The sequence below is a fragment of the Heteronotia binoei genome, chromosome 2 (assembly GCF_032191835.1).
Source record: "Heteronotia binoei isolate CCM8104 ecotype False Entrance Well chromosome 2, APGP_CSIRO_Hbin_v1, whole genome shotgun sequence".
NCBI classification, from domain to species: Eukaryota; Metazoa; Chordata; class Lepidosauria; order Squamata; family Gekkonidae; genus Heteronotia; species Heteronotia binoei.
In genome coordinates, this window is record NC_083224.1 from 22,328,942 (window position 1) to 22,355,559 (window position 26,618).

Consider the following 26,618-nt stretch of genomic DNA (forward strand, 5'->3'; position numbering starts at 1 on the left):
AAAAAGGCTTCACAGAGTTAGCTGGATGAATGAATTATTGGGGACTAGAGTCTATACTCCTGTGTATAGTTTGCTATAAGTTGTATCCCGCTATGTAATTTTGCATTATTTATTGGGTGCCATTAACATTTATGCTTTCCTTCAATACTGTTTTTTGGACTCCTGGTTGGTTCTACTACCCAAATTCTATTTCACAGTTTATTGAGCATACCATCCTATCAATTGCATTGAGTACTATTAAATGGCAGACTATAATTAATGTACATTTAGGTGGGTAGTTGTATTGGTTTGAAGCGGAAGAACAAAGTCTGAGTCCAGTGGCACCTTTAAGACCCCAAAAAAGGTTTTATTCAAGGTATATAAGCTACCCACCTGAATCTATCTTCATGGAACACACCACGTGAAGCTATGAGGAATGAAACTCTATCAACCTTACAAAGAAACTCGCACTGTTGCACAGTTACAGCCTGATATTCCCTTTCTTACAAAATGCAAAAACCTGGACTTTTCTGAAGAAGTGTGCTTGTACCCAAAACGTTATACCTTGAATAAAACTTCATTTGTCTTAAAGGTGCCACTGGGGTCACACTTCGTTCTATAATTATGCAACTAAATAAAACAGACACACCCCGAAAACTGCAGATTGGGGGAGCACTGGCCCAAATGTGCAGTGCAGGGGTGGCCAAACTGTGGCTCAGAGCCACATGCGGTTCTTTCATACATATTGTATGGCTCTCAAAGCCCCCCACCCCACTGACTACTATATGAACATATGAAGCTGCCTTCTACTGAATCAGACCCTTGGTCCATCAAAGTCAGTATTGTCTACTCAGACTGGCAGTGGCTCTCCAGGGTCTCAAGCTGAGGTTTTTCACGCCTATTTGCCTGGACCCTTTTTAGTTGGAGATGCCGGGGACTGAACCTGGGACCTTCTGCTTACCAAGCAGATGCTCTACCACTGAGCCATCATCCCTCCCAGCCTGAAGAAGATATCTGTCTCTTTAAATCACTTCTCCAAGCCAGGCCAGCTGGTGGCTTGAAGAATGCGTTTAAAGTTAATGCTGCCTTCTTTCCACCTCTCCCTCCCTCTCTCTTCCTCCATTTATTTGCCTTCAACCCAGTTTTGTGGCTCTCAAACATGTGATGTTCATGTCTTGCAGCTCTCAAAACATCTGACGTTTATTCTATGTGGGCTCTTACAATGAGCAAGTTTGGCCACTGCTGGCGCAGTACTTTGAATGATTCCTCTCATGTGATCATCCCTGGGACATCATGGTGGCTATTTATTTGATCAAATGTGTATCCTGCTTCCTACCCACCCCTCACCCCGGAATGGGACTCGAGGTGACTTCCAACATGTAAGAGACACTCGATAGAACGGTACAGACAGAAGATCCAATACATTGAAAAGAAAATTAAAACAATGAGCAATCTATCCCAGATAATATCTTTCCACCAAGAGGGCTGCATTCAGGAACGCGGGTGGCCTGGAGTCTGGACTCCCACCCCTCCACTCTTTTCCAAACCTCGCAAGCAAGCCCTGCGGACACTCCACCCCCACTCGCCAAGGCAAGACAAAGGGAAACCCCGACAGAAGAACATCACTTTTGCAAGGGATTTAAACACCCCTTCTTCCCCCCGCACGTGACGAGAGCCGGATTTCTCCCTTCTGAGAATGCAAGGACTTACTGGGGAGGGGACTTTCCCGGGCTCCGGCTGCAGGGCTCTTCCCGCTTTGGCCTGTCTCGAGCCAACGCCGCCATCCCCGCCCCCCCCCCCCGCCTCTCTAGCAAACAGCTCGGCTCCTTTAACCCTTTCGTAGCTGCAGAGCCCAGCAAGAAAAGCCCCATGCCTTCCCTGTAAAGACCGCGCTTCGTTCAGCGAAAGCCCTCTAGTGCGGCTCAGTAGGGCTGCTCGGGAGTCACAGCCGTTTCAGAAAAGGGGGGCAGAAGCTGGTTCCCAGTTTCTTCCTCCTCCGCCCAATAATAAGTACTGGGAAACTCAATGGGGGAGACATGCTTAGGCTGCGCTTTTTTTTCCTTTTCTTTTTGCAATACTACAGCCTGGATTAATAACTTTTGGCCCCGTGCAGAGAAAACGCCAGATCTCAAAGGCAGGCTGAAAAGGGCCCATCTGGGTTGTTTTTTTAAGGGAAAAACTAAAGGTGGGATGTTATCCAGACCCAGTTTTTAAAAATATTTATTGAAGGGAAGCGACAGAGCAGAGCCCTGCCTGATGCCAAGAAATAGAACAAAGCAGTAGACAAGTGCACCTTTAAGACCAACTACGTTTTATTTAGTTTTTTTAAAAAAAATTTATTTACTGGGATCTATCTGATGCCAAGAAAGGAGGCTGAATTAATTTGGACCCCCACCCCTTCAAACACAGGACTGGATCTACATGTTTTTTGGGGTGGAGGATTAAAAAATGATGCCCCCTTATGGGCCCATTCTGTCTTATGGGCCCATAGAATAGAATGGACTCCATCTCCAATTTGCCCCCTCTCAGGTGATGCCCAGAGCAAGCGCCCCCTCCTAGATCCGGCCCTGTTCAAACAAACAGCGTAATCTAATCATGTCTATACCCACCTCCCATTGAGTTCCTCAGTCCTTGTACACAGGGCCAGCGAGTGGGAGCAGGCAAGGTAGGTGGCTGCCTAGAGCACTACCCTGCCCTGGGGGCATTGCGAGGTGCCCCCTTACTCCCCCTTGCCCATGCAGAGTGCTCCTCCGAGCCTACATTGAAGGCTAGATCAGAGGAGCACTACACAGAGCAGTACGCTCTTTGGAGACTTACTTGGAAGTCTCCAAAGAGTGCCCTGTTTTAGCGGTGCCCAGCCACCTTCCCATTGTGTTCATCAGTGCAATGGGAAGGCACCACTCAGCCACTTTCAACCCAGTTCACAACTGGGGGTAGAAGCCCTTCTACTTTGCCCGTCCCCCCCAAGCACCAAGAATCCAGAGCATCCCTGCCGCAGACAGTTCTAACAATACGCTGTGGCTAATAGCCACTGATGGACCTCTGCTCCATATTTTTATCCAATCCCCTCTTGAAGCTGGCTGTGCTTGTAGTCTCCACCACCTCTTGCGGCAGTGAGTTCCTCATGCTGCCTGTACGCGTTCAGTGATTTTCAGAGGGAGCTTGCGGGGGCTCGGCCCAAGGGTGTGCAGAACCCCTTGTGTAAATTGTAGTTTTTCGTTATCCAATATAAGCGCTGATTGTCAGTTCTCCCCTCCCCTTGCATGGACAGACCTTGCCAGTTTTATCCATCTGTTTCTTTTGACACAAATGTATATAAAGTTGTGCAAGAAAATGTTAAGTGATCATCTTTAATGCTGTGTCTCTGCCTTTAACTTTCTAAGTGCTCAAATCTGTCACTGAGAAAGCTCCATATATTGGGGTGGTCTCTTTTTATTGGAATAATTTCCCAAAGTTAATTCCAGAGGGGTGCATAAGTCCAGTGGTCCATGTAGTCCAGAATCTTGTTTCACACAGTAGCCAACCAACTGCCCTGGGTGGCCAACAAACACGGCATAGAGGCAAAGACCATTTGCTGCTTCCAAACATTGGGTTTCAAAGGCTTTTTGACTCCAAGTAGTCAGCTGTGTTGGTCTGAAGTAATAGAACAAAATAGGAGTCAAGTTTCACCTTTAAGACCAACAGTTTTATTTAGAACGTAAGCTTTCATGTGCTCTCTAAGCACACTTCGTCAGACGAGGAATCCAGTACAGTGAGCAAAGCCACACATAGCTGGTGGTCAGTGACTCAGAATGTTTTTTCTACAAAAAAGCCCTGGACCCAAGCATTTGCCTAGGGCAGCGGGCCATGTGTGTGTTGCGTGCTAGATTAGGCTCTCCCCACATTTATTTGCATTTATTTTGTCAGCCTGAATCATTCTCCCTCCGCAGAGCACTTTTGTTTAAGTTGATAATTTTGTATGGCCCGTGAATGATGTCATAAATATCCATATGGCCCTTGGCAGAAAAAAGGTTCCCCACCCGTTTTACTGGATACCCGAGTTGAGTATTATGGGAAAGGGAGAAAAGGTATCTCTATCCACTTTCTCAACTCCCGGCGTAATTTTAAAACCTCTATAATGTCTATCCTCTGCTCAGTCACCTTTTTATATAGACTTAAAATTCCTAGACATAAAATTCCTTTACATAAAGTCACTTGGATGAATCACTGGGAACTGCAGTCTATATCACTGGGCCAAATTTGCTGCAAGATGTATCCTGCTGTGTAATTTTTGCATCGTTTATTGGGTCATGTTATGCTTTCCTTCAATACTGTTTTTCAGATTTCTATAACCCAAATTCTATTTCATAAGTTATTGAAAGTACCATCCTATTGATAGCATCAAGTTCCATTAAACGGCAGACCATGATTAATGTAGATATAGGTGGGTAGCTGTGTTGGTCTGAAGCAGCAGAACAACATTTGAGCCCAGCGGCACCTTTAAGGCCAACAAACTTTCATGTGCAAGCATGGCTACCCACCTGAATCTATCTTCATGGAAGACACCACATTAAGCCATGTGGAATGGGACTCCATCAATCTTACAAAGAAACTTGTACAGGTGAGGTCACTGATATTTTCTCTTTTTTTAAAAAAAGGTAAAGGTAGTCCCCTGTGCAAGCACCAGTCATTTCGGACTCTGGGGCGAGGTCACACTGGTGGACCTCCTGTTAGTACTTGGGGTTTTTTTGCCACTGTGTGCCACAGAGTGTTGGACTGGATGGGCAATTGGCCTGATCCAGTATGGCTTCTCTTATGTTCTTATGTACATCACGACGTTTTCACAGCAGTTTTTACGGGGTGGTTTGCCATTGTCTTTCCCAGTCCTCTACACTTTCCCCCCAGCAAGCTGGGTACTCATTTTACCGACCTCGGAAGGATGGAAGGCTGAGTCAACCTTGAGCCGGCTACCTGAACCCAGCCTTCCACCGGGATTGAACAGAGAGTTTGGACTGCAGTACTGCAGCTTTACCGCTCTGTGCTACAGGGCTCCTATTTTCTCTCTTACAAAATTCAGAACCCAGAGTATTCTGAAGAAGTTTGCTTGCACACAGAAGCTTTTACCTTGAATAAAACTTTGTCTTAAAAATGCCACTGGACTTAACCTTTGTTCTAATTAATGCATATAAATAAAATACCCTCCTTCTGAAACTGTAGGGGGGGGGTAGCACTGGTCCAAATGTGTGGTCTTTTGGGCAGCCAATCAGCACAAATGATTCTTCCCATGTGATCACCCCAGGACACCATGATGGCAGTTTATTTAATCAAATTTATAGCCTGCTCCCTCCTTGGGAGTCGAGGTGACTTTCAACAGATATAATACACATGATAAAACAGTAGCAAAGCTACAAGAAACTTTAAAAAATATAAAACAATTAGCAATGTATCCCTGATAATATCTTTCCACCCTCCAGCAGGGCAAAATGCAGTGATGCTGCTGGCCTGGGGGTCACCCCCAATCCTCACCCTTCTCCCCTGCTGACGGGTCTCGATCCCCCCAGGAAAGAGGGGGATCCCCTTGCAAGCTCTGCAGACACCCCCTGTGGCAGGCGCCCCCCCCCCCCAGGCTGTGAAAGGGAACCCCTGACATAGAAGAACATCAGGTTTTAAACGCCCCCCTCCCCCAAATACGTGAAGGTTGAATTTCAGCCTTCCAAGACTTGAAAGGACTTACTGGGGAGGAGGGAACCTTTGCAAGGGGCTCCCCACTCAGTGCCAGATTAAACCCTGTGGAGGCCCCTAGGCAGTCAAAATCTCAGGAGGCCCTTGCAAATTATCTCAGAGTCGGAGCGCCTGCCCTACCGCCTATGGCCCCTGCTGCAGCCTGCAGGCACTTTCACAAAAGCTGCAGGGGAGAGGCAGAGAGAGGCAAACTTGGCAACAATGCTAGCAGCAGCCTCACTGGGCAAATCAGGCAAAGAGCGGCTTAGTTGCTGGCTGCACGTGCAGGCTTCCAAGGGCTGCAAGCAGGGGGGGAACCAGGGAGAAAAGCCGGCCCAGGGCCCCTAAATGTGTGGGGGCCCATAGGCCAGTGCCTACTTGGCCTAATTGTTAATCCAGCCCTGTCCCCACTCCCCTCCCCCCCTCTTTGCGACTCTGAAGCTCTTCTGAGAAAGGAAAAAAGGTGCTCTCCCTTGCTTCCTGTTCTCTTTGCCACTCCTTTCTCGGCCTCTCTAGCAAACAGCTCCACTGCTTTTAATCCTTTCACGGCTGCAGACACCTGAAAAAACTGCAGCAGTCTCAGCACTAACCCCTGGTCTTTTTCACCACAGGCGCCATTTCAGGCAGAGGCAAGGCTTGCTGGGGCCATCTCCATAGCGAACTCAAAATCAATCAGTAAGTCTGCTTTTTGGAGGCAAGCCTGGGCTGTTCACCTCTCTTCTCAGTTTCCTTGTAGTGTTTGGAACCATCAGTTATTTTTTTGGGGCTCCTTGGCTGCACATGTTTTTCAATACTGGCGATACACCTGAACCTCTCAGCTCAATTCTTTTCAAGTTCCAGTTAGTTTCACACCAGGCTTTTTTTGTAGCAAGAACTCCTTTGCATATTAGGCCACCCCACCCCCCCATGTAGCCAATCCTCCAAGAGCTTACAAGGCTTTTACTACAAGGCCTACTGTAAGCTCCAAGAGGACTGGCTACATCAGGAGCGTGTGGCCTGTCCCATCGTTTTAGATGTATATTGATATATGCTGACCCAGCCTAGGCAACCAAGGGACTGACTAAAATCCAGCTTTTGTCTTAATTTGATAATGGTACAGGAGATGGGATGGTAAGCCAAAACCAACAATTTGTTTTGTTTTGTTTCACTGTTTTATTTAACTTTTAAGGGGAATGGTCAGGTAAGATTCAGGTTTAGAACTTATGAGGTGAACAGGCTCAGGAATGAGGTAACTTTATAAACAGCAGCAAGCCCTTTTTTTCCTGGGCGATGTGGTGGAATGGAGTTCTGGAACCTCTTCATAGAAACAAAACTCTTAAAAAATGCTTAAAAGTTCATGAAGAGCACCCATATGTTTCTCCATTTCCCTTTATAGAGTTCCAGCACCTCTTTTTCCAGTAAAAAAGCCCTGACATCAGATACTTTGTTATAAACAAACAGATGTTACTGCTGTTCAGAGAAGTCTTTACAAAGCTGGCATTCTCTGCTTACATAAACAAGTATAAGCTTCTTGCTCTCAAAGACACTTAAGTTGCTGAAGGAAGGAACATTCTCACAAGTTCCAGTGTCCTTTCTTATTCACTTGCTGCGTGTGTTGAGTGCATCAAGTCGCTTCTGACTTATGGCGACCCTCTGAATTAACATTTTCCAACCATTACATAGCAACCATTCAACTTCCAATCTCTTTCTGACTTCTTGGGCGCAATCTCCCTTTTGATCGGTTTAGTCAAACCAAGGAATAGAATATCTTAAACATTTTCACTTTCTTCATTGTGCAACTTAATGTTGTGTAACCTTAATGTAATTCCCTAGCAGTCATTAATTTTTATTTCTTGATATCCAGCTATAATCCTACTTTGACACGTTCCGTTTTAACTTCTGCAGTATTTATTTCAAGTCTGTTTTCTGCCAATCATGTGGTGCCATATGCATATCTAAAACTATCTTCCACCAATTTTAACTCCACCTACATCTGAAACTAATCAATTTTTCCTTATGATATGGTCTGCATACAGATTGAACAGATAGAGAGGTAAACTGCATCCTTTGACATCTTTGCCAATTGGAAACAATTCTGCTGGAAAACCAAGGCAAAGGAGAAGAAATTGAGGCATTGGGGTGAGGGAAGGCGCTGAGTGTTTGCGGTGGGGGGCATGCAAAGTATGGGTGTAGTTGGAAGCTAAAATAAAACAGGAGCCATGAGCCAACTTGAAGATTTCACAAGATTTGGTTGCATCATTTTTTTCTAGGCATCCATACCTCGCTTTGTTGGGCTTTTGAATTTCGGTCTCCCAGCTGTTAAGTTTCCATGCTCGAACCTCAGCACCATGCGGTGTATGAGTGTCTTCATGGAAGGTCAAGTCTCTACATGGGAATGAACTTCAAGGAAAGGAGTGGGAGCAGACTTGAATTTGGAAGAGAGTGGATTGGAGTGGATGAGTCACACTGTCAAGGGGCCTTGCCATTTTTATATTTCTATGCTGAAAATAACTTTGCGTCTAAATAATGGAGGAGTGTGCATAATGCCTGCTTCACGCTGGCTTTGCTCTGTCCATTGTAACAATTGCAAGTATCCATTTCTGCCCTGGGAAAAGGGTGAAGCCGCTGCCTCATGTTTAGGGAATGAAAGGTGTTGGTGGGAACCAGTTTGTTATGCTTTGCATGGGGTTTTTTGCACTGTACGTTTGAAGGGCTGCATAACAGCCCCAGATAAGGTATAAGTACTGGCCACCCCCAAAGGTGAGCCAGTTCTGACAGAGACGTGTATTGCTACTGTTTCTATGCACCCATAAAGCCAACTTTCTGACTACATTGGAAGCCTTCTTTGGAAGAAGAATACTGTTGATTTATACCCCGCCCTTCTCTCTGAATCAGAAACTCAGAGCGGCTTACAACCTCCGATATCTTCTCCCCCCACAAACAGACACCCTGTGAGGTGGGTGGGGCTGAAAGGGCTCTCACAGCAGCTGCCCTTTCAAGGACAACTTCTGTGATAGCTATGGCTGACCCAAGGCCATTCCAGCAGCTGCAAGTGGAGGAGTGGAGAATCAAACCCGGTTCTCCCAGATAGGAAGTTTGTTTATTGACAGATGGCTGATGAATCTTTTGAAGGTTCATAATTTCTGTGGTGGAACGAGCTAGTATTGAGAACAGCAGCTTCAGATCCATGGAGAGTTTCTATTCTATGTGTACATTTTGGGGAAAACCTCTTTAAATGTGGGATGAATCCTGGTTCACATGCAAAATGTTTCCGGGGTTGTAGAGAAAAAAGTTGCTGATCGAGTGTAGTGAAGAAGTATATTTTCGAGAGGGATAAGGACGACTTCTGCTGAGCAGCCAGGGCGGGGGTGGACAGGAAAAGTTTATCTAAGGCGAAAGATGGATTACACATGATGAGTCAGGGATGTTCACTGCTCCCCACCTACCAATGAAAAGATGCCACAAATTGCAGGTAGGTGGGGGAGCAAATTGCAAATTTTAACAGTTCTGGGGTCCAAATGGCCCCCAACTTAAGATTTTTGCTTCTAAAAATCTATGTTTGGGACAATGTATGTCTGTGAACAGCTTTATTCTTCAATAAATATCCATAAATCAAATGTACATCCTCTGCTTACAGGTACACACCTAACCAGCACACTCAAGATTCCTATAGCTAAAACAATGACTCCAGATATCGATACAATAATTCAGAGCAAGAGATGTCAGTTATCAAAGGCTGTTAAATAAAGGAAATACTGTAAGGCTGTTAATTATTTAAGCACGTTTGTATATTGAATTATAAACAATATCATTAATTGGATTTGCCTATGCCCTTTCTAAAGTGTGTATTTTTGGTACCTGGCATTACAATGTATGGAACACAAAGCCTGACCCAACAAAATTATATCTTTGTAAGATCCACGCAACAAGCAATACTGCAGGGTTAAAAAGTTACGTGGCTTCTCCTTGTGTGGGTTTCTAGATGCTGTTGAAGGTGGCCACACTGACTGAATCTCTATTTAAAAGGTTTCTGCCACCTATGGATATGCTGATGCCGTTGAAGATGGCCACTCTGACTGAACCTCTTCTGACACTCTGAGCATTCAAAAGGCTTCTCACCTGTGTGGGTCCTTTGATGTTTTTGAAGATGGCCACTCTGATTGAATCTTTTCCTACAATCTGAGCATTCAAAAGGCTTCTCACCTGTGTGGGTTCTTTGATGCTTTTTAAGAGTACCACTGTCATTGAATCTCTTACCACACTTTGAGCATTCAAAAGGCTTCTCCCCTGTGTGAGTTTGTCGATGTCTTTGAAGAGCACTACTGTTCCTGAATCTCTTCCCACACTCTGAGCATTCAAAAGGCTTCTCCCCTGTGTGGGTTCGTAGATGACTTTGAAGATTGCCACTGTGGCTGAACCTCCTCCCACACTCTGAGCATTCAAAAGGCTTCTCCCCTGTGTGGGTTCTTAGATGACTTTGAAGCCTTCTACTGTCAATGAATCTCTTCCCACACTCTGAGCATTCAAAAGGCTTCTCCCCTGTATGGATTCTGAAATGATTTTGAATATGGCTACTCCGACTGAATTTCTTCCCACATTCTGAGCATTCAAAAGGCTTCACCCCTGTGTGGGTTCTTAGATGATTCTGAAGAGTGCTGCTGTGACGGAATCTCTTCCCACATTCTGAGCATTCAAAAGGCTTCTCCCCTGTGTGGGTTTTTAGATGATTCTGAAGAGTGCTGCTGTGACGGAATCTCTTCCCACATTCTGAGCATTCAAAAGGCTTCTCCCCTGTGTGGATTCTTAGATGATTTTGAAGAGTTCTTCTCTCACTGAATCTCTTCTTACACTCAGAACATTCAAAAGGCTTCTCCCCTTTGTGGGTTCTTTGATGCTGTTGAAGAGTGCTACTCTGACTGAATCTTTTCCCACAGTCTGAGCATTCAAATGGTTTCTCCCCTGTGTGGGTTCTCTGATGCTGTTGAAGAGTGCCTATTTCATTGAATCTCTTCCCACACTCTGAGCATTCAAAAGGCTTCTCCCCTGTGTGGGTTCGTAGATGACTTTGAAGATTGCCACTGTGGCTGAACCTCCTCCCACATTCTGAGCATTTAAAAGGCTTCTCCCCTGTGTGGGTTCTTAGGTGACTTTGAAGAGCGCAATTCTGACTGAATCTCTTCCCACACTCTAAGCATTCCAACAACTTCTCCCCTCTGTGGATTCTTAGATGACATTGAAGATGGCCACTCTGACTGAATCTCTTTCCACACTCTGAGCATTCAAAAGGCTTCTCCCTTGTGTGGGTCCTTAGATGTTTTTGAAGAAAGTTACTGTGACTGAATTTCTTTTCACACACTGAGCACTCAAAAGGTTTCTCCCCTGTGTGGATCCTTTGGTGTACAAGGAGCTGTGACCTGTATCTGAAGTACTTCCCACACCGATAACATTTACATTCCTTCATTATACTGTGCTTTGAAAAATGTACATTACTCTTTCTTCCATCCAAGATCATTCCACTCTCTGAACAGATAAAGAGCTTCTCTCCTGAATTTATTCTTTGGTGTTGAACAAGTTCTGATTTCTCTGAGCTCTTGCAATGATCTGAGAAGCTGTAAGGTTTCACTCCTGTATCTGTTCTTAAATGTCTAAAGAACTCTGCTCTGTGAATCATGGCCTTTCCACACTTCAGATATTGATATGTTTCCTTTCCACTGTGCATTCCCAAATGGACATTATATTGGGTTTGATCTGAGAAGTTCATTCCACACTCCCAGCACTTGTATGTTTCCTCCAACATGTGAATTACTTCTTGGAAATCCCCCCCTTGGCAAGGAACGGATTTATCCCTCGTCTTTACTCTGCACCTGACTTTCTGTCTCTGAGGCCTGCCTTGAATCCTGATGTTTCTTCTCACATCTTCATTCTTGACTTCATTTGGTGATAGAGGATGCAGTTCCTCATCCCCCTCATCCCAATGATTATCCTCTGCTGGAATAAAGAGAAAGATCCTGTTAGAATCCACACAAGGAGGTCTGATCTGCCCCTGAAATTCCAGCCACACTCCCAAATATTTCAGTGGTTTCTTCTTCCTGTACACTGAAATGTAGAATCAAATACACTTTCAAAGTACATTAAGCCTCCTGCATCAGATATGCTTGGTTTGGACTCTATTTATATGGCTCCCCACCTGTGTGACTTCTTTGATGTCCCCCCTCCCCCAAATTATGCTCTTTCTGCACTGTAAGGCATTATACAGTTTCTCTCCTTAGGGAATTTGCATCCCCAAAATGACATTTATTCTATGACTGAAGATCTTTGCAAAGGCCACACTTCCATTTTCATTTTCCCTGGGTAGAGTTCTCTGGTTAAGATGGAGACCTTCATTCCATCTTTTTTTGGATGACCTTGGACTGAGATTTCATGGAAACATCCTCCTTGGCAAGAAATGTTCTTATTCAGGGAAGGAATTCTAGCAGGAGCTCCTTTGCATATTAGGCCACACACCACTGATGTAGCTTATCTTCCAAGAGCTTACAAGGCTCTTTTTGGTAAGCTCTTGGGGGATTGGCTACATCAGGGGGTGTGGCCTAATATGCAAAGGAGCTCCCGCTAGAATTCCACCTCTGGGCTTATTCCTCCTCTTATCTGCTTGGCTTCCCTCCTGCCTCTGTGGTCCTTGGAGAAACCCAGGCAATGGAGGAAAAGTAGTTTTAGACTAATGAAATAGCAGAGTCAGCACTATGTAACTGCAGAAGTGTGCATGTATCAAGGTAGACAGAGTTGTGTTACACTGCCATAAAATATGATTGACAAGGGATGTGGTATAAAAATTTGTCTCACCCAAGAAATGCTTTGAACAGTGTGCCTTTGGACTGCTAAGGTGTGTTCCCTTTCATTCTGGAATTAAAGTTATCCCTTGCTACTACTCCAGGTTCTCATTGTGGAGTGCATTAGTCATAACTGGCTTGGCCAGTCAGAAGAACCCATTTTGCTAACAGCCTGGAAAAAAGTGCTTCTTGGCCCCAAGATGGTGAACAGAATTTCCCAGGGTGTATAAGAAAGGGCCATGAGAAGGAAGCACTGATGCAACCCATCCTGCCCTCCCTCTCATGAGCTGCCTAAGTTCACAGAATCAGCACTCCTGTCAGGTGGCCATCTAGCCTCGGCTTAAAAACCTCCAAAGAAGGAGAGCCCACCACCTCCCAAGGAAGCATGTTCCACTGAGGAACCACTTTAACTGTTAGGAAGTTCTTAATGTGTAGCCAAAAACTCTTTTGATTTAATTTCAACCTACTGGTTCTGGTCTGAGCTTTTGTGGCAACAGAAAACAACTCCATACATCCTTTATATCAGGGGTCTCCAATTCCTGGTCTGTGGACCAGTACCAGTCCGTGGCCTGTTAGCAACCAGGCCGTGAGTTGTATAATTATTTCATTATATATTACAATGTAGTAGTAATAAGACGACATTGGATTTATATTCTGCCCTCCACTCTAAATTTCAGAGTGTCAGAGTAGCTCGCAATCTCCTTTACCTTCCTCCCCCACAACAAACACCCTGTGAGGTAGGTGGGGCTGAGAGAGCTCTCCCAAAAGCTGCCCTTTCAAGGACAACTCTGTGAGAAGCTATGGCTGACCCAAGGCCGTTCCAGCAGCTGCAAGTGGAAGAGTGGGGAATCAAACCCAGTTCTCCCAGATAAGATTCTGCACACTTAACCACCACACCAAACACTTTAGAAATAAAGTGCACAATTGTATCATCCCAAAACCATCGCCCCCCCCCCCCCACAGTCCATGGTGAAATTATCTTCCATAAAACCGGTCCCTGGTGCCAAAAAGGTTGGGGACTGCTGCTCTATATGATAGCCCTTCAAGTACTTGAAGATGGTGATCATATCACCTCTCAGTCGTCTCCTCTCCAAGGTAAACATACGGAGCTCCTTCAGCCTTTTCTCTAGACCCCTCTTCATCTTCAATAACCTCCTCTGGACACATTCCAGCTTATCAATATCCTTCTTTTAAAATCAATATCCTTCTTAGCGGTGCCTATAACTGAACACAATACTCTAGGTGAGGTCTAACCTGAGCAAAGTAAAGTGATACTGTCACTTTGCGTGATTTAGACACTATACGTCTGTTCATATAACCCAAATCTGCATTTGCCTTTTTACATACTGACTCATGTTCAGTGTATGGCCTACTAAGACCCCTAGACCCATTTCATCTTTGGTTATAAGGCCTCCTTTCATTTCCTAAATGAGTCTTTTTATTTCTCAAAACTTTTGAAAGCTGTTTATGGAGCCAACTTCGCTTCTTTAGGCTCCTCCCATTTTCCCTTCTCATAGGAATTGTTTGTGATTGTGCCTTCAATATTCACTTTTGAGGAACTCTCAACACTCTTAAACTGCCTTCTTAAGTATTTCTGAATCTACTCAGTATCGCTTTTAAGTTTGTCAAAATTTGTTTTCCTGAAGTCCAACTTACATATCTGAGTATGTACACCTTTTCCCTTCCTCAAGACTGTAAATTCCAAAATTATGTGGTCACTACTACCCAGAGTGCCCACTACTTTCACCTCATCAATCAGTTCTTCCCTGTTGGTGAGAATCAAGTCTAAGATAGCAGATCCCTTTGTTTCCTTCACCACTATCTGGAAAAGGAAGTTGTCAGCAAGACAAGTCAGGAATTTATTTGACCTTTCCTTTTTAACAGAGATGGACTTCCAACAAATATGTGGGTAACTGAAACCTCCCAGGTCATGACCACCGTGTCCTATCTCTTTGAGAACTTTGTTCTAGGAGGGTCTCATCCAAGTCTTCTGCCTGGTGGTCTAGAGCAGACCCCCACCATAATATCACTATTATTTCTTTCTCCTTTTATTTTTACTCAGAGGCTCTCAGCTGAACTTCCATGCTCAGATTCATGTATTTCCTCACAAGTATATAATTCCTTTACATAAAATGCTACTCCTTTGTCCTTCTTCCTTTGTTTGTCCCTTGTAAACAAAGTGTACCCCTGAATCCTAATATTTCAATTGTGAGTGTTATCCCACCAAGTTTTAGTAATGCCTTTTAGTTCATAGTTTCCTTCCTGTATTAGGACTTCCAGTTCCTCCCGCTTGTTCCCCATACTCTGTGCATTAGTGTAGAGTCAATGGAATCCACCATTTATGTGTGCTGAGGTTTTCATTTCTGTACTTACCAGCAAATTAATATTTCCTTCCATATGTGTTAATGTTTTCCTGCAAATCTTTAGTGTTCTTACCTCCAGTTATCAGCATTGTACTAGGCCTTGAATTTTTGTCTCCCTCCCCCAGAGCTGGCACGTCCATTACGCAGCATGAGGCATCTGCCTGGAGCAGATGCCTCTGGAGGGAGGGCACTGGTTAGGCCCTCCTGACTGCCCTTGCCTCCAAGGCAAGAGAAATAGCAAGCTCAGTGGCTACTGACACTGGCCTCAGCATGCACGTTCCTCACCGCTTGTGTCATGATCCTGTGCCTAGTGAGGCCTGCAGGTCTCAGGGAAGCCTGCTTAGGAGTACTGAGAAGAGCCTACATTTCCCAGGATCCCCTCTATCCCTCTGATTGGGTGGCAAGGGTTTTGGAGGGAAACTGGCCCAGAGAGGGTTGGGGCCTGGGAGAAGATAAAAGGGCCAAGCCCAGGAAGGGGTGTTCTTTTCCCAGGAGGCAGAGCTGAGGAAGAGCTGCTGCCAGGAAGAGACCCTTGCCCTGTGAGGAAGGGTGAGTAGGCCCAGGTCCGACTGACAGTTTAGGGACAGTAAGTTTAGACATGTTAGGGCACTTGGTTATTTTTTCTTTCACCTTTTTACTTTTTTAGGCACCTTGTTTGTTATATCGCACTGACCTTTTAAATAATCCTCCCCCCTCCCCTTGTTAACTCTGCCTGGTCCTCATGTCCATTATTTGGCCTAAGCTAAGGAAGGCTTGGAAGAGCTTGGGAGGGTACTCTGGGCCTTCTCAAGGGAGACCTTTAACCCAGAGTGGTGGCAGCAATTGGTAAGACCCCCCCTGAGTCGTGACAGCTTGCTTCCACACACAGATGTGAGGGATGGAGAGCCAGCGTCTGTACATACACTGAGCCCGTAAGTCCTATGGTGGCTGCCTCTGAGCTCACCCTCACCGAGGAGGCAAGGGGTGGAGGGGGCCTTGCACAGGCTTTTTAGCACCAGCGCTGCCCTGCCCCGTAGGATTTTGTTTAACACCCTCCTTGCCAGGTTTGCAAGGCTCTTCCTGAACACATTTTCCCCTACCCTCATGAGGTGCAAACCATTTCCTGATAGAAGAGCTTCACCTTGAAAGCGTAAACCAAGGCCCAAAAAACCCAAACCTTTCTTGATGACACCATCTACATAGCGAGTCATTTATTTGCAGTATTTTTCTTTCACTTCCTAAGCCACGACCTTCAACTGGAAGAACTGACAAAAACACAAGCTGTGCTCTCAGGTTCGTCACCTTTTTAATATGTTCTGGGCTGTGCCAAGCCGTATCACTTGTCCCTATATGGATGAGCAAAAAGGGTTAATAAACCAGGGGCTGGATGAGTCTTCCTACCATTTCTGTCACATCCTGGATCATTACACCTGGTAGACAACATACCTCTTGAGATGGCAAGTCTGGCCTGCACACTTTAGGCTCTACCCCTCTCAGTGGGAAATCTCCAGTTTATCAGCACTCACTTTCTTCGATGTTGGGGAGCAGAAGAAGTTGGCTGCTTGCCTCTTGGGGAGATGGGAGGCTGCTGCAGTGCTTTCTGTATCCTGTTGCAGCTCAACAAACTGAGAACTTGTCTCTGTGTTTACTGGGAATCTCCTCAATAGCACACAATTCCACCCCCTTGGGGTGAGGACTGATCTTCCACAGTGCAAGAGAGGATGCCATGTGGTTTGGCTTACGGCAGTTTCCCTTGGGTGGCAATGTTAACTGTTGGGACTACTTGCTGCAGGGTAGAACAGCTCCAAAGAAAGCCCTCACACTTATCTCCACCTAATAACAAAGCCTGAAGGCATCCATGTGAAAACTCTAGGAAAGGGTTGATGTCCCTTTGGCCTCACCTAGCAGGGCTGTTCTTAGGTAAGCCACCTCTTCCCTGGAATATCCAGTATTTAAGGATAGTGCAGCCACTCAATAGCCACAAGAAGATATTGGATTTATATCCCGCCCTATACTCGAGTCTCCGAGTGGTCACAATCTCCTTTACCTTCCCCGCCCCCCAACAGACACCCTGTACAGTGGGTGGGGCTGAGAGGACTCTCACAGCAGCTGCCCTTTCAAGGACAACAACTACAAAAGCTATGGCTGACCCAAGGCCATTCCAGCAGCTGCAAGTGGAGGAGTGGGGAATCAAACCCGGTTTTCCCAGATAAGAGTCCGCACACTTAACCATTACACCAAACAAGTCAGCATAAGGAGCTTCTGAGCCTCCAGATTCCAGGCCCAAAAGGCCTCTTTCTCCCCTTGCTCTGGAGGCTTGGTAATTCTATCAAACCAAGTGTTGCTTAGAAATGAAAAGACCCCATGGGGATTCCTTGACATAACTGTAAATGATACCCACCTGCAGCCAGTTCATTTGGGAAGGAAACAGTCTCTTGAGATCTTCTGGAAAAACTCTTCAGCCATTTTTCAGATGCAAGACCTTTGTCCATATCCACCATAGGGTCTCTTTCATTCCTGGCTTTTTTGGCAGAGAGAGAGAGACAGAAGCAACCATTCTTATACAGAGAAAGAAAGAAATCCAAGGAAGAGAAAAATTTCTTCTGGAAGGATGGACCCATGCTCTAGATCAAAGCCCACAAAGCTAGCCACTCTAAGGATGGGGGGTGGATCTTTTCCAGATTGCAGACAGAGTGGGTGGCCAAAATCCCATCTGCAGAAGGAGATGTTGTAAAGGCTGACAACAGAGGAATTGGGATTTGGCTCCTTCCAGAGTCTTTCTGAGGGCCTCTCAGCCCCACCTTGGCCTCAGATTTGATTTGATTTGTTCGATTTTTACCCACCCTTCCTGCAAACAGGCTCAGGGCGGGGTACAACATAATAAAATATACATATAGGCAGAATCTAATATACAAAAATAGCTACCAATTTATATCACACATATTCCAGTCGATTCAGAGACACCCTCTCTAGCTGGTGTGATGGCCACAACAGTGGCCTCAGCTGCCCCTGGATTGAAAGGTGGCTTGTACTGCTCTACTCAGTCACACTGAGCCTCACTTTCATGGCCAATCCAGCTTCTCAAGGCACCCAGTGGCAGCCAAGTCACTGGGCAGACCTCAAAAATTGAACATCGCCATTCAATATTTTGATTTATGCATCATCCCAACGGCAGCAATCTGCACCTTTGACCCCTACAAAAGATCCTTACCCAGAAAAGCCACGCTCTCATAGTTCTCCAGCATGACTTCCTTGTAGAGAGCTTTTTGCCCCAGATCCAGCAAGGCCCACTCTGCCTTGGGGAAATACACAGCCACCTCCTCAAAGGAAAATGGAAACTGAAAGAAAAAGCAGATTCCCTCATTACAGATCATGCCAGGCAGACACTCTTGACAGAGGTATTTTGTGATGGTGCAGGAAACAGGGTTCAGTATGTGTAAAGGCAGCGCTGTTCCAAGCCTCTCTTCCTCGGACAGCAGGAGCAAAATCTTCCATGAGAAAGGAGGGAGGGCGCTGACTATCTGCTTTTATTCCCCCCTACCTGGACCAGAGGATGAGGAGGCATTGCCACTTCTCTGCAAAGAAAGCAGCTTGATAACATCTCTTCACTGCCTGAAAGGGAGACAGAATGAGAAGGAAGAATTTTAGCCTCAAATTCCTATTTTGTTTGCTTTTCTCAAACTTGCTTATGCATCACAATTCCCAGGGTTGTGAAACCTTGTCCTCTTTATGCTCAAGAAAATTTGTAATTTTTAGTATACCATAGGAGAGGGAGAAAAGAAGCAACAGGTACCCATGACCCTCAGGGGGTTATAAATGCTGATAACACATTGGAAATGTCTGTGAAACTTGAAATGTGCCCTGTGAGGCCTGGTGCTCAAATGATTGCAGCATCTCTGCTAGATCAGACCAAAAGCCCCGGTGTGACATTCTCTCACCTGCTGGGCATTCTTATCCTTCCTGGAGTCTGGACTGGCAGGAGAAAAACAGGTGATCAGAAATCCTGTGACATGACACAGAGTCATCACATCCAGTCCTAAGCCATGTGATTTTAGTACATCAGCTAAAACTCTAGGGTACTGCTAATGTGTTTTCAGAGCATCTGCTGATGCTCTGAATTCACATCCAGGCATTTGGCTGGGTGAAACATGAAAATGACACCATGTCCACCCCATACCCAAAGCTCATTGGGGGGCAGGCTATGGCCTGCCCTCCCTAATCTACTGCTCTAATTCACTGTCACCCAGATGCCCCTGAAATGTCTTTAAGAAGGGACACAGAACCCATATTACTGGCCCCTGGGAAGGGGTTTTCTGAGCTATCCTGCCTCCAAAACAGGGTGTGTGTATCACAGCTGACTTATGGTGACTCCAGTTATTTGAGGCAAAAGATATTCAGAGGTGGTATGACATTGCCTGTCTTTGCATAGCAACCTGGAATTTGTTTGATGGTCTCCCAATCCAAAAATTAACCAGGGCAGACCATTCTCAGCTTCTGAGATCTGATGTCATTGGATAGTCTGGGCCATGCTGGTCAGGAGAACATGACGGTTCCATTTATTCACCTGGCTAACAGCTGCACCCAGATTAGTCTTCCTTTTCTTTTTTGAACCACCTTGAGTCCTTCTCATGTATGGTGAGGTGTATCTTTCAATGTAAATAAGAATGGAATTGCTCTCCATGAATCTGTATACTTCTCTTAAAGAGGAGTGACCACCACAACATCCTAGGGCAGAGGTGGCCAACGGTAGCTCTCCAGATATTTTTTTTGCCTACAACTCCCATCAGTCCCAGCCATTGGCCATGCTGGCTGGGGCTGATGGGAATTGTAGGCAAAAACATCTGGAGAGCTACCGTTGGCCACCCCTGTTCTAGGGTACTATTTCCCAGAACTCCATTCTACATAGTCTCCTGTTCTGTACCTTCTGCCCAACAACTGTCCTTCTGGGCAGGAGGCCCCCTTACCATTTGACAGGGCATCTTGGGCCCTCTGACCTTCCTCTGACGGAGCTCCTTCTGCCTCAGAGAACTTTGCTTCCACCTTCACAGATCTTCCCCACATCTGAAACAACAGCAAGGGAGAGGGGTAAGAGAAGGAATGGAACAGGGAGGAGAGATGGATCCTGACCAACTCCCAGACTCCTCATCACTGACTCCACCACCCGGGCTGCTATAACCACAGGGACAAGAACCAGGGTTGGGTTTTCTTCCCAGCCTAATGAAATAGCTAGAGGTAGAATTATCTAAGAAAAGATAGGAACAATACACTGAGGCATTATAAAAAAGAGATGAAAGGAGAACAAATTCCTTTCAAGAAAAAACTTTTGAAGAAAAAGGAAGAATTTTAGAAAGTAAAGCTGCACTATAGAACAATTGGGAGAAAGAAATCACCAGGAGTAGATTGGAATATCAGTAGATCTATTCCAAGCCACTGAAAAGGAGTCCATCAAAATCTTAACCAGAATATGATAAAAAAGATGGAAAACAAAACTACTACCCACAGAGTGGAAACCCTCAATTTATATTCCAATTCCGAAAAATGGAGACATCAAAAACTGTAGCAACTATCACACCATTGCATTAATTCCTCATGCAAGTCAAGCAATGCTCAACATTTTACAACAAGCATTGTTAGCATATACTGAAAGAGAAACGCCAGATGTTCCGTTCCAGGTGGATTCACACAAAAAAAGCAGTTGAGATTATATTGCAAATTTAGGTTCGTTAATGGAGCATAAGAGAATCTCAGAAGAAAAACAGCTTGTGATTCATAGCTTCCATCCAAGATTTTGACTGTGGGGAATCAAAAAAAGCTATAGCTGGTGTTTAAAGAAACGGGTGTGCCACAAGAACCAATTGTTTTAATGTGAAACCTGTACTCTGGGCAGATGGCCACTGTTAAGGCAGAATATGGAGAAACGGAATGGCTTCCAGTTGGCAAGGATGCCAGACTAAAATGTATTTTATTTCCCTATCTCTTCAATCTATAAGAAGAACATATTCCAGGGAAAGCTGGATTACATTTAGATGAAGGTGGAGTGAAAATTGGCAGAAGCAACATTAACAATCTGTGAGATGCAGATGACACTACATTACTGGCAGAAAGAAAATTTGAAATAATTACTAATGAAGGCCAAAGCAGAACATGCTAAAGAAAGATTACTGCTGAACATCAGGAAGACGAAAATAATGATTACTGGGGAATTATAGAAACTTAAGGCTGATGATGAAGAAACTGACATTATTCAAGATTTTCCATTCCTTGGCTCCATCATGAACCAAAAAAGGATATTACAAACAAGAAACCAGGAGACTAAGACTCAGAAGGGCAGCCAGGAAGAAGCTAGAAAAGATTCTTCAGTGTACTAAGGATGTGTCATTGGTAACCAGAAGAAAGTTAATTTGTGTGATAATATACCGCATTTCTATATGAAGGTGTGAAAGTCGGAAAAGAAAAAAAGGTAACATGGAAAAAATTGATTCTTTGTGGCGTTGGAGGAGAGTTTAACATTTCTACAAACACTGGACTGCCAAAAAGACAAATAAGTGGGTTCTGGATCAAATAATGCTAAGAAAAGTAGAAAGCAGCAGGAGATGCGATAGATTGACTCAATCAAGACCTCAGCAAGGCAGTTAACAATAGGATGTTCCTAGAGTTGCCATAAATCAGAAGCAACTTGGTTAACACACACACAGAAATAGCTGGCAGGAAGCCTTGGGACAATGCCTCACCTGCTGTGCCTGCCTCTTCTCCTCTGCCTGACTCAGGAGGAAACCTTCGGCCAGGGCCACTGCCTGGGAACTGGTCTCTGGCCCACATCCTCTCACCCAGCCCTGCACTTCCTGGGGCAGGATGGCCAGGAACTGCTCCAGGATCACCAGGTCCACCATCTCCTTCTTGGTGCGCCTCTCTGGCTCCAGCCAGTCCTTACAAAGTCCATGGAGCTGAGTGCAAACCTCTCGGGGCCCATCTGCCTCACGGTAACAGAACTGCCGGAAGCATCGGCTGCGTACATCTGTGGTCACAGCGTCCTGAACCAAGATCTCTGGCACAGCTGTTTCCCAGAATTCAGCACCACTCCCTGCTTGGAGGGAATGGGGACCTTTCCTTGATGCCTTGCCAGTTCCAGGGCCTTCAGGGTCCTTCTCTTCCATCTCCTTCCTCTTTCTCTTGGGTTCCCTCTGACTCTGGAAAGACACTCTTATTCACATGTCTGTGAGGGGGGTAAAGGAAAGATATTAGTAAGGCAGAAAGAAAAGAAAATGGAGTTACATCACTGACCCTGGTGAAGAATCACCTAAGGATTACCTTAGTGGATCAGAAAGTGTATCTTTGTAGTTTGCTGATGAGGATTAATGTCACCGTGGTATATTACATATCAAGTTTTTAAAAATATGCCTGTTTGGTCCTCCAGGCAACAAAACCACCAGTGTTTACTTTTCTAAAAAATCTGTTGGGGGTGTTATGACCTTGGCTTCTGATTTCTGGGGATCAGTCTGTCTAGTGGGTACAACTCAAGGTATACTGAAGTCCAGGACAAAGAAACTGGTAAGGGTTTAACCATTAGAGTCTACCACTCCTTAATGACTAGACCAAGCTGGTGTGGCTGACAAGATATTGGATTTATATCCCACCCTATACTCTGAATCTCAGAGCGATCACAATCTCCTTTACCTTCCCCCCCCCCTCCACAACAGACACCCTGTGAAGTAGGTGGAGCTAGGAGAGCTCTTACAGCAGCTGCCCTTTCAAGGACAACTCCTATGAAAGCTATGGCTTACCCAAGGCCATTCTAGCAGGTGCAAATGGAGGAGTGGGGAATCAAACCCACTTATCCCAGATAAGAGTCTGCACACTTAACCAGCACAGCAGGCAATCTCCGTGTACAAACTAAATCACACAAAGACACACTGAGGGGAGAACTGGATTCTGGTGGTCAGCAGGGTTACCCAAGACAGACCAGAGAACTAGCTGTGGGGCTGAGACGCATCAGTATTGAGGGGTGCGAGTCCTGGAAGATAGCTTGTTTGAGAGGGTCTGTGAGGGAGAATATACTGACACCAGTCAGGCGTTATCTGCGTGTGTGTGAAAGAGTGATTGTAGTTTGTTATTTTTATGATTTGGCACTGCCAAAGTTAGGGCTAAACATCTGAAATAACAGCATTCTGAGTGCCCAGAAGGCATAGCTTGTGTAAAACAGAATCTAGTACGATTCTGAAGCCTGCTTGTTTATTGTTATTTTAAAGATCTTCTGCCAAAGTATTTGTTAGATTCTTACCTCAGCCTGATAAAATCTCTACTCTCTGTAACTGATTATTCTGCCAACCATCTGCCAACTGATTTGCCTTTTTAATACTGAACAGTTATAATCAATATTTTTATGATTTGGCACTGCCAAAGTTAGGGGCCCTTGGATGACCATGGGGTAAAAGGATTACTGAAGGAGAATAGGGAAATGGCTGAGAAGCTGAATGAATTTTTTGCCTCCGTCTTCACTGTGGAAGATGAGACCTTTTTGCCCGCCCCAGAACCACTAATATTGGAAGGGGTGTTGAAAGACCTGAGTCAGATTGAGGTGACAAAAGAGGAGGTCCTACAACTGATAGACGAATTAAAATCTAATAAGTCACTGGGTCCAGAAGGCATACATCCGAGAGTTCTGAAAGAACTCAAAGTTGAACTTGTGGATCTTCTAACAAAAATCTGTAATCTTTCATTGAAATCTGCCTCCGTTCCTGAGGACTGGAAGGTAGCAAATGTCACCCCCATCTTTAAAAAGGGTTCCAGAGGAGATCTGGGAAATTACAGGCCAGTCAGTCTGACTTCAATACCGGGAAAGTTGGTAGAAACCATTATCAAGGACAGAATGAGTAGGCACATTGATGGACACGGGTTATTGAGGAAGACTCAGCATGGGTTCTGTAAGGGAAGATCTTGCCTCACTAACCTGTTACATTTCTTTGAGGGGGTGAACAAACATGTGGACAAAGGAGACCCGATAGATGTTGTTTACCTTGACTTCCAGAAAGCTTTTGATAAAGTTCCTCATCAAAGGCTCCTTAGAAAGCTTGAGAGTCATGGAGTAAAAGGACAGGTCTTCTTGTGGATCAAAAACTGGCTGAGTAATAGGAAGCAGAGAGAGAGTATAAATGGGCAGTCTTCACAGTGGAGGACGGTAAGCAGTGGGGTGCCGCAGGGCTTGGTACTGGGTCCCATGCTCTTTAACATGTTCATAAATGATTTAGAGTTGGGTGTGAGCAGTGAAGTGGCCAAGTTTGCGGATGACACTAAATTGTTCAGGGTGGTGAGAACCAGAGAGGATTGTGAGGAACTCCAAAGGGATCTGTTGAGGCTGGGTGAGTGGGCGTCAATGTGGCAGATGCGGTTCAATGTGGCCAAGTGCAAAATAATGCACATTGGGGCCAAGAATCCCAGCTACAAATACAAGTTGATGGGTGTGAACTGGCAGAGACTGACCAAGAGAGAGATCTTGGGGTCGTGGTAGATAACTCACTGAAAATGTCAAGACAGTGTGCGTTTGCAATAAAAAAGGCCAACGCCATGCTGGGAATTATTAGGAAGGGAATTGAAAACAAATCAGCCAGTATCATAATGCCCCTGTATAAATTGATGGTGTGGTCTCATTTGGAGTACTGTGTGCAGTTCTGGTCGCCGCACCTCAAAAAAGATATTATAGCATTGGAGAAAGTCCAGAAAAGGGCAACTAGAATGATTAAAGGGCTGGAACACTTTCCCTATGAAGAAAGGTTGAAACGCTTGGGACTCTTTAGCTTGGAGAAACATCAACTGCGGGGTGACATGATAGAGGTTTACAAGATAATGCATGGGATGGAGAAAGTAGAGAAAGAAGTACTTTTCTCCCTTTCTCACAATACAAGAACTCGTGGGCATTTGATGAAATTGCTGAGCAGACAGGTTAAAACGGATAAAAGGTAGTACTTCTTCACCCAAAGGGTGATTAACATGTGGAATTCACTGCCACAGGAGGTAGTGGCGGCCACAAGCATAGCCACCTTCAAGAGGGGTTTAGATAAAAATATGGAGCAGAGGTCCATCAGTGGCTATTAGCCACAGTGTGTGTGTGTGTGTGTATATACATATAAATTTTTTGCCACTGTGTGACACAGAGTGTTGGACTGGATGGGCCAATGGCCTGATCTAACGTGGCTTCTCTTATGTTCTTATTATTTTATCCCTCTCCCTTGCCTTTTGTTACCTAATAAATATTTGTGTGCTTTGTGACTTAAAAAGCATCTGGTGCCAATCTTTGAGAGTCTGACTGAGGGAAGGTGACCGGGGAGAAATTTAAGGTGGTCGCCCTCCCGAGTAAGCCTCGGACCGGATACCTCACAGCCCTCCTTGGCTCAGAATGTATTCTGGTTTACAAAAGTCAGATTCCACCTTTCAGCCCTTGGTGACTATTTATTCAATCACATATTCAGGATCTTTTTTTTTTTAGCAGGAACGCGGTTCCAGCTGGCTTGACATCAGGGGTGGGGCCTAAAATGCAAATGAGCTCCTGCAGGGTTTTTTCTACAAAAAGCCCTGTGTGAAATGATGTCATGGGGTGTGTGGCCTAATATGCAAATGACTTCCTGCTGGGGTTTCTGCACAAAAAAAGCCATGCACATATTTATATCCTGCTCCTTCTCCCACTTTCGTGTAGTGGTTAAGTGCACAAACTCTTACCTGGGAGAACTCAGTTTGATTCCCCACGCCTCCACTTGTAGCTGCTGAATGGCCTTGGGTCAGCCTTAGCTCTGGCAGAGGTTGTTTTTGAAAAGGCAGCTTCTGGGAGAGCTCTCTCAGCCCCACCCACCTCACAGGGTGTCTGTTGCATGTGAGGGGAGGGGAGGTAGAGGAGATTGTGACCGCTCTGAGATTCAGAGTATAGGGCAGGATATAAACATAATAATAATATAATAATATCTTCTCCTCCCCCCTACCCAGAACGGGACTCGAGATGACTTCCAACAGATAAAATACACCCAATAGCACAGTACCAAAAATACAATAAGGGGGGCCTCAGATTCAGTGGGAGCTCACAGGAGCACAGCTCCTGAACCTTTCTGAGAGTTCCACCTCCTCCTTTTGAGATTTCCACTTCCTTGTCCAATGAATAGTATGTGCAGCTGCATAACAATCCCTGGACGAGCTCCACCACCTATTTTTCTACAAAATGTCCCCTGCAATAAGGAATCTTTAAAAATAAAAAACGATTCACAAGCTATCCCTCCCGGAGAGACTCCACCCACCCTCCAGCAGGGTAGGGTGCAGGACTGGGGCTGGCCTCCCCCCCCCTCCCCTTCCTCACCCACTGCCTGGCGGGTCCCGATCCCCCAGAGGCCGCCCGGGAAAGAGCCGCCTCGCAAGTGCTGCGGACCTCCCCCCCACATCCTCCTCTCAGGTGGGCACCTCCGGACCCCCGGGAAGAATATCACGTTTGAAAAGGATGTAAAAGTCCCCGACCCTCTCCCCACGAAACACATTGCAAGAACTAGGAAGACTTACGGGGGAGGGAGCCTTCCCGTGCTCTGACTGCCAGCCTTTCCTCCCTTGGCTTTAGCATTGTCCAAAACGTCCCCCTTCTCTTTCCCCTTCCCTATCTAGGCCTTTCTAGCAAGCAGCTCGGATTTTTTATCCCTTTCACGGCTGCAACCCCGCCCCCTCTCCGGGGACTGGACTTCAGCTGTCTGCAGTCAGCGACGTTTTTGCATTTGCAGCCCAGAAAGGGTGCAAATAGCCGAGCTGGTTGCTAGAGAGGCCGAAA

General features: G+C 45.4%; 1 protein-coding gene across 1 annotated transcript; it reads right to left on the minus strand.

Annotated features, from left to right (window-relative positions):
• Positions 1–9,228: 9,228 nt before the first annotated feature.
• On the minus strand, positions 9,229–26,461 carry LOC132566022 (zinc finger protein 420-like). The gene is made up of 7 exons (XM_060230672.1): positions 26,360–26,461; positions 21,559–22,040; positions 19,792–19,888; positions 18,369–18,439; positions 18,039–18,165; positions 17,229–17,348; positions 9,229–11,643 (listed from the first exon to the last, which is right to left on the minus strand). The coding sequence occupies exons 2-7, from the start codon at positions 21,979–21,981 to the stop codon at positions 9,674–9,676; spliced, it is 2,808 nt and encodes a 935-aa protein (XP_060086655.1). The 5' UTR covers positions 21,982–22,040; positions 26,360–26,461; the 3' UTR covers positions 9,229–9,673.
• Between the last annotated feature and the right edge of the window lie 157 nt (positions 26,462–26,618).

Excerpts from the sequence above, each read along its gene's own strand:
- LOC132566022 (XM_060230672.1), bottom strand. The coding sequence starts at position 21,981 with ATGGAAGAGAAGGACCCTGAAGGCCCTGGAACTGGCAAGGCATCAAGG. Across the intron at positions 18,166-18,368 it reads CTCCTCATCCTCTGGTCCAG|TTTCCATTTTCCTTTGAGGA; the intron begins GTAGGGGGGAAT and ends TTTTTCTTTCAG. Across the intron at positions 11,644-17,228 it reads CCCAAATGAACTGGCTGCAG|AGGATAATCATTGGGATGAG; the intron begins GTGGGTATCATT and ends TTATTCCAGCAG.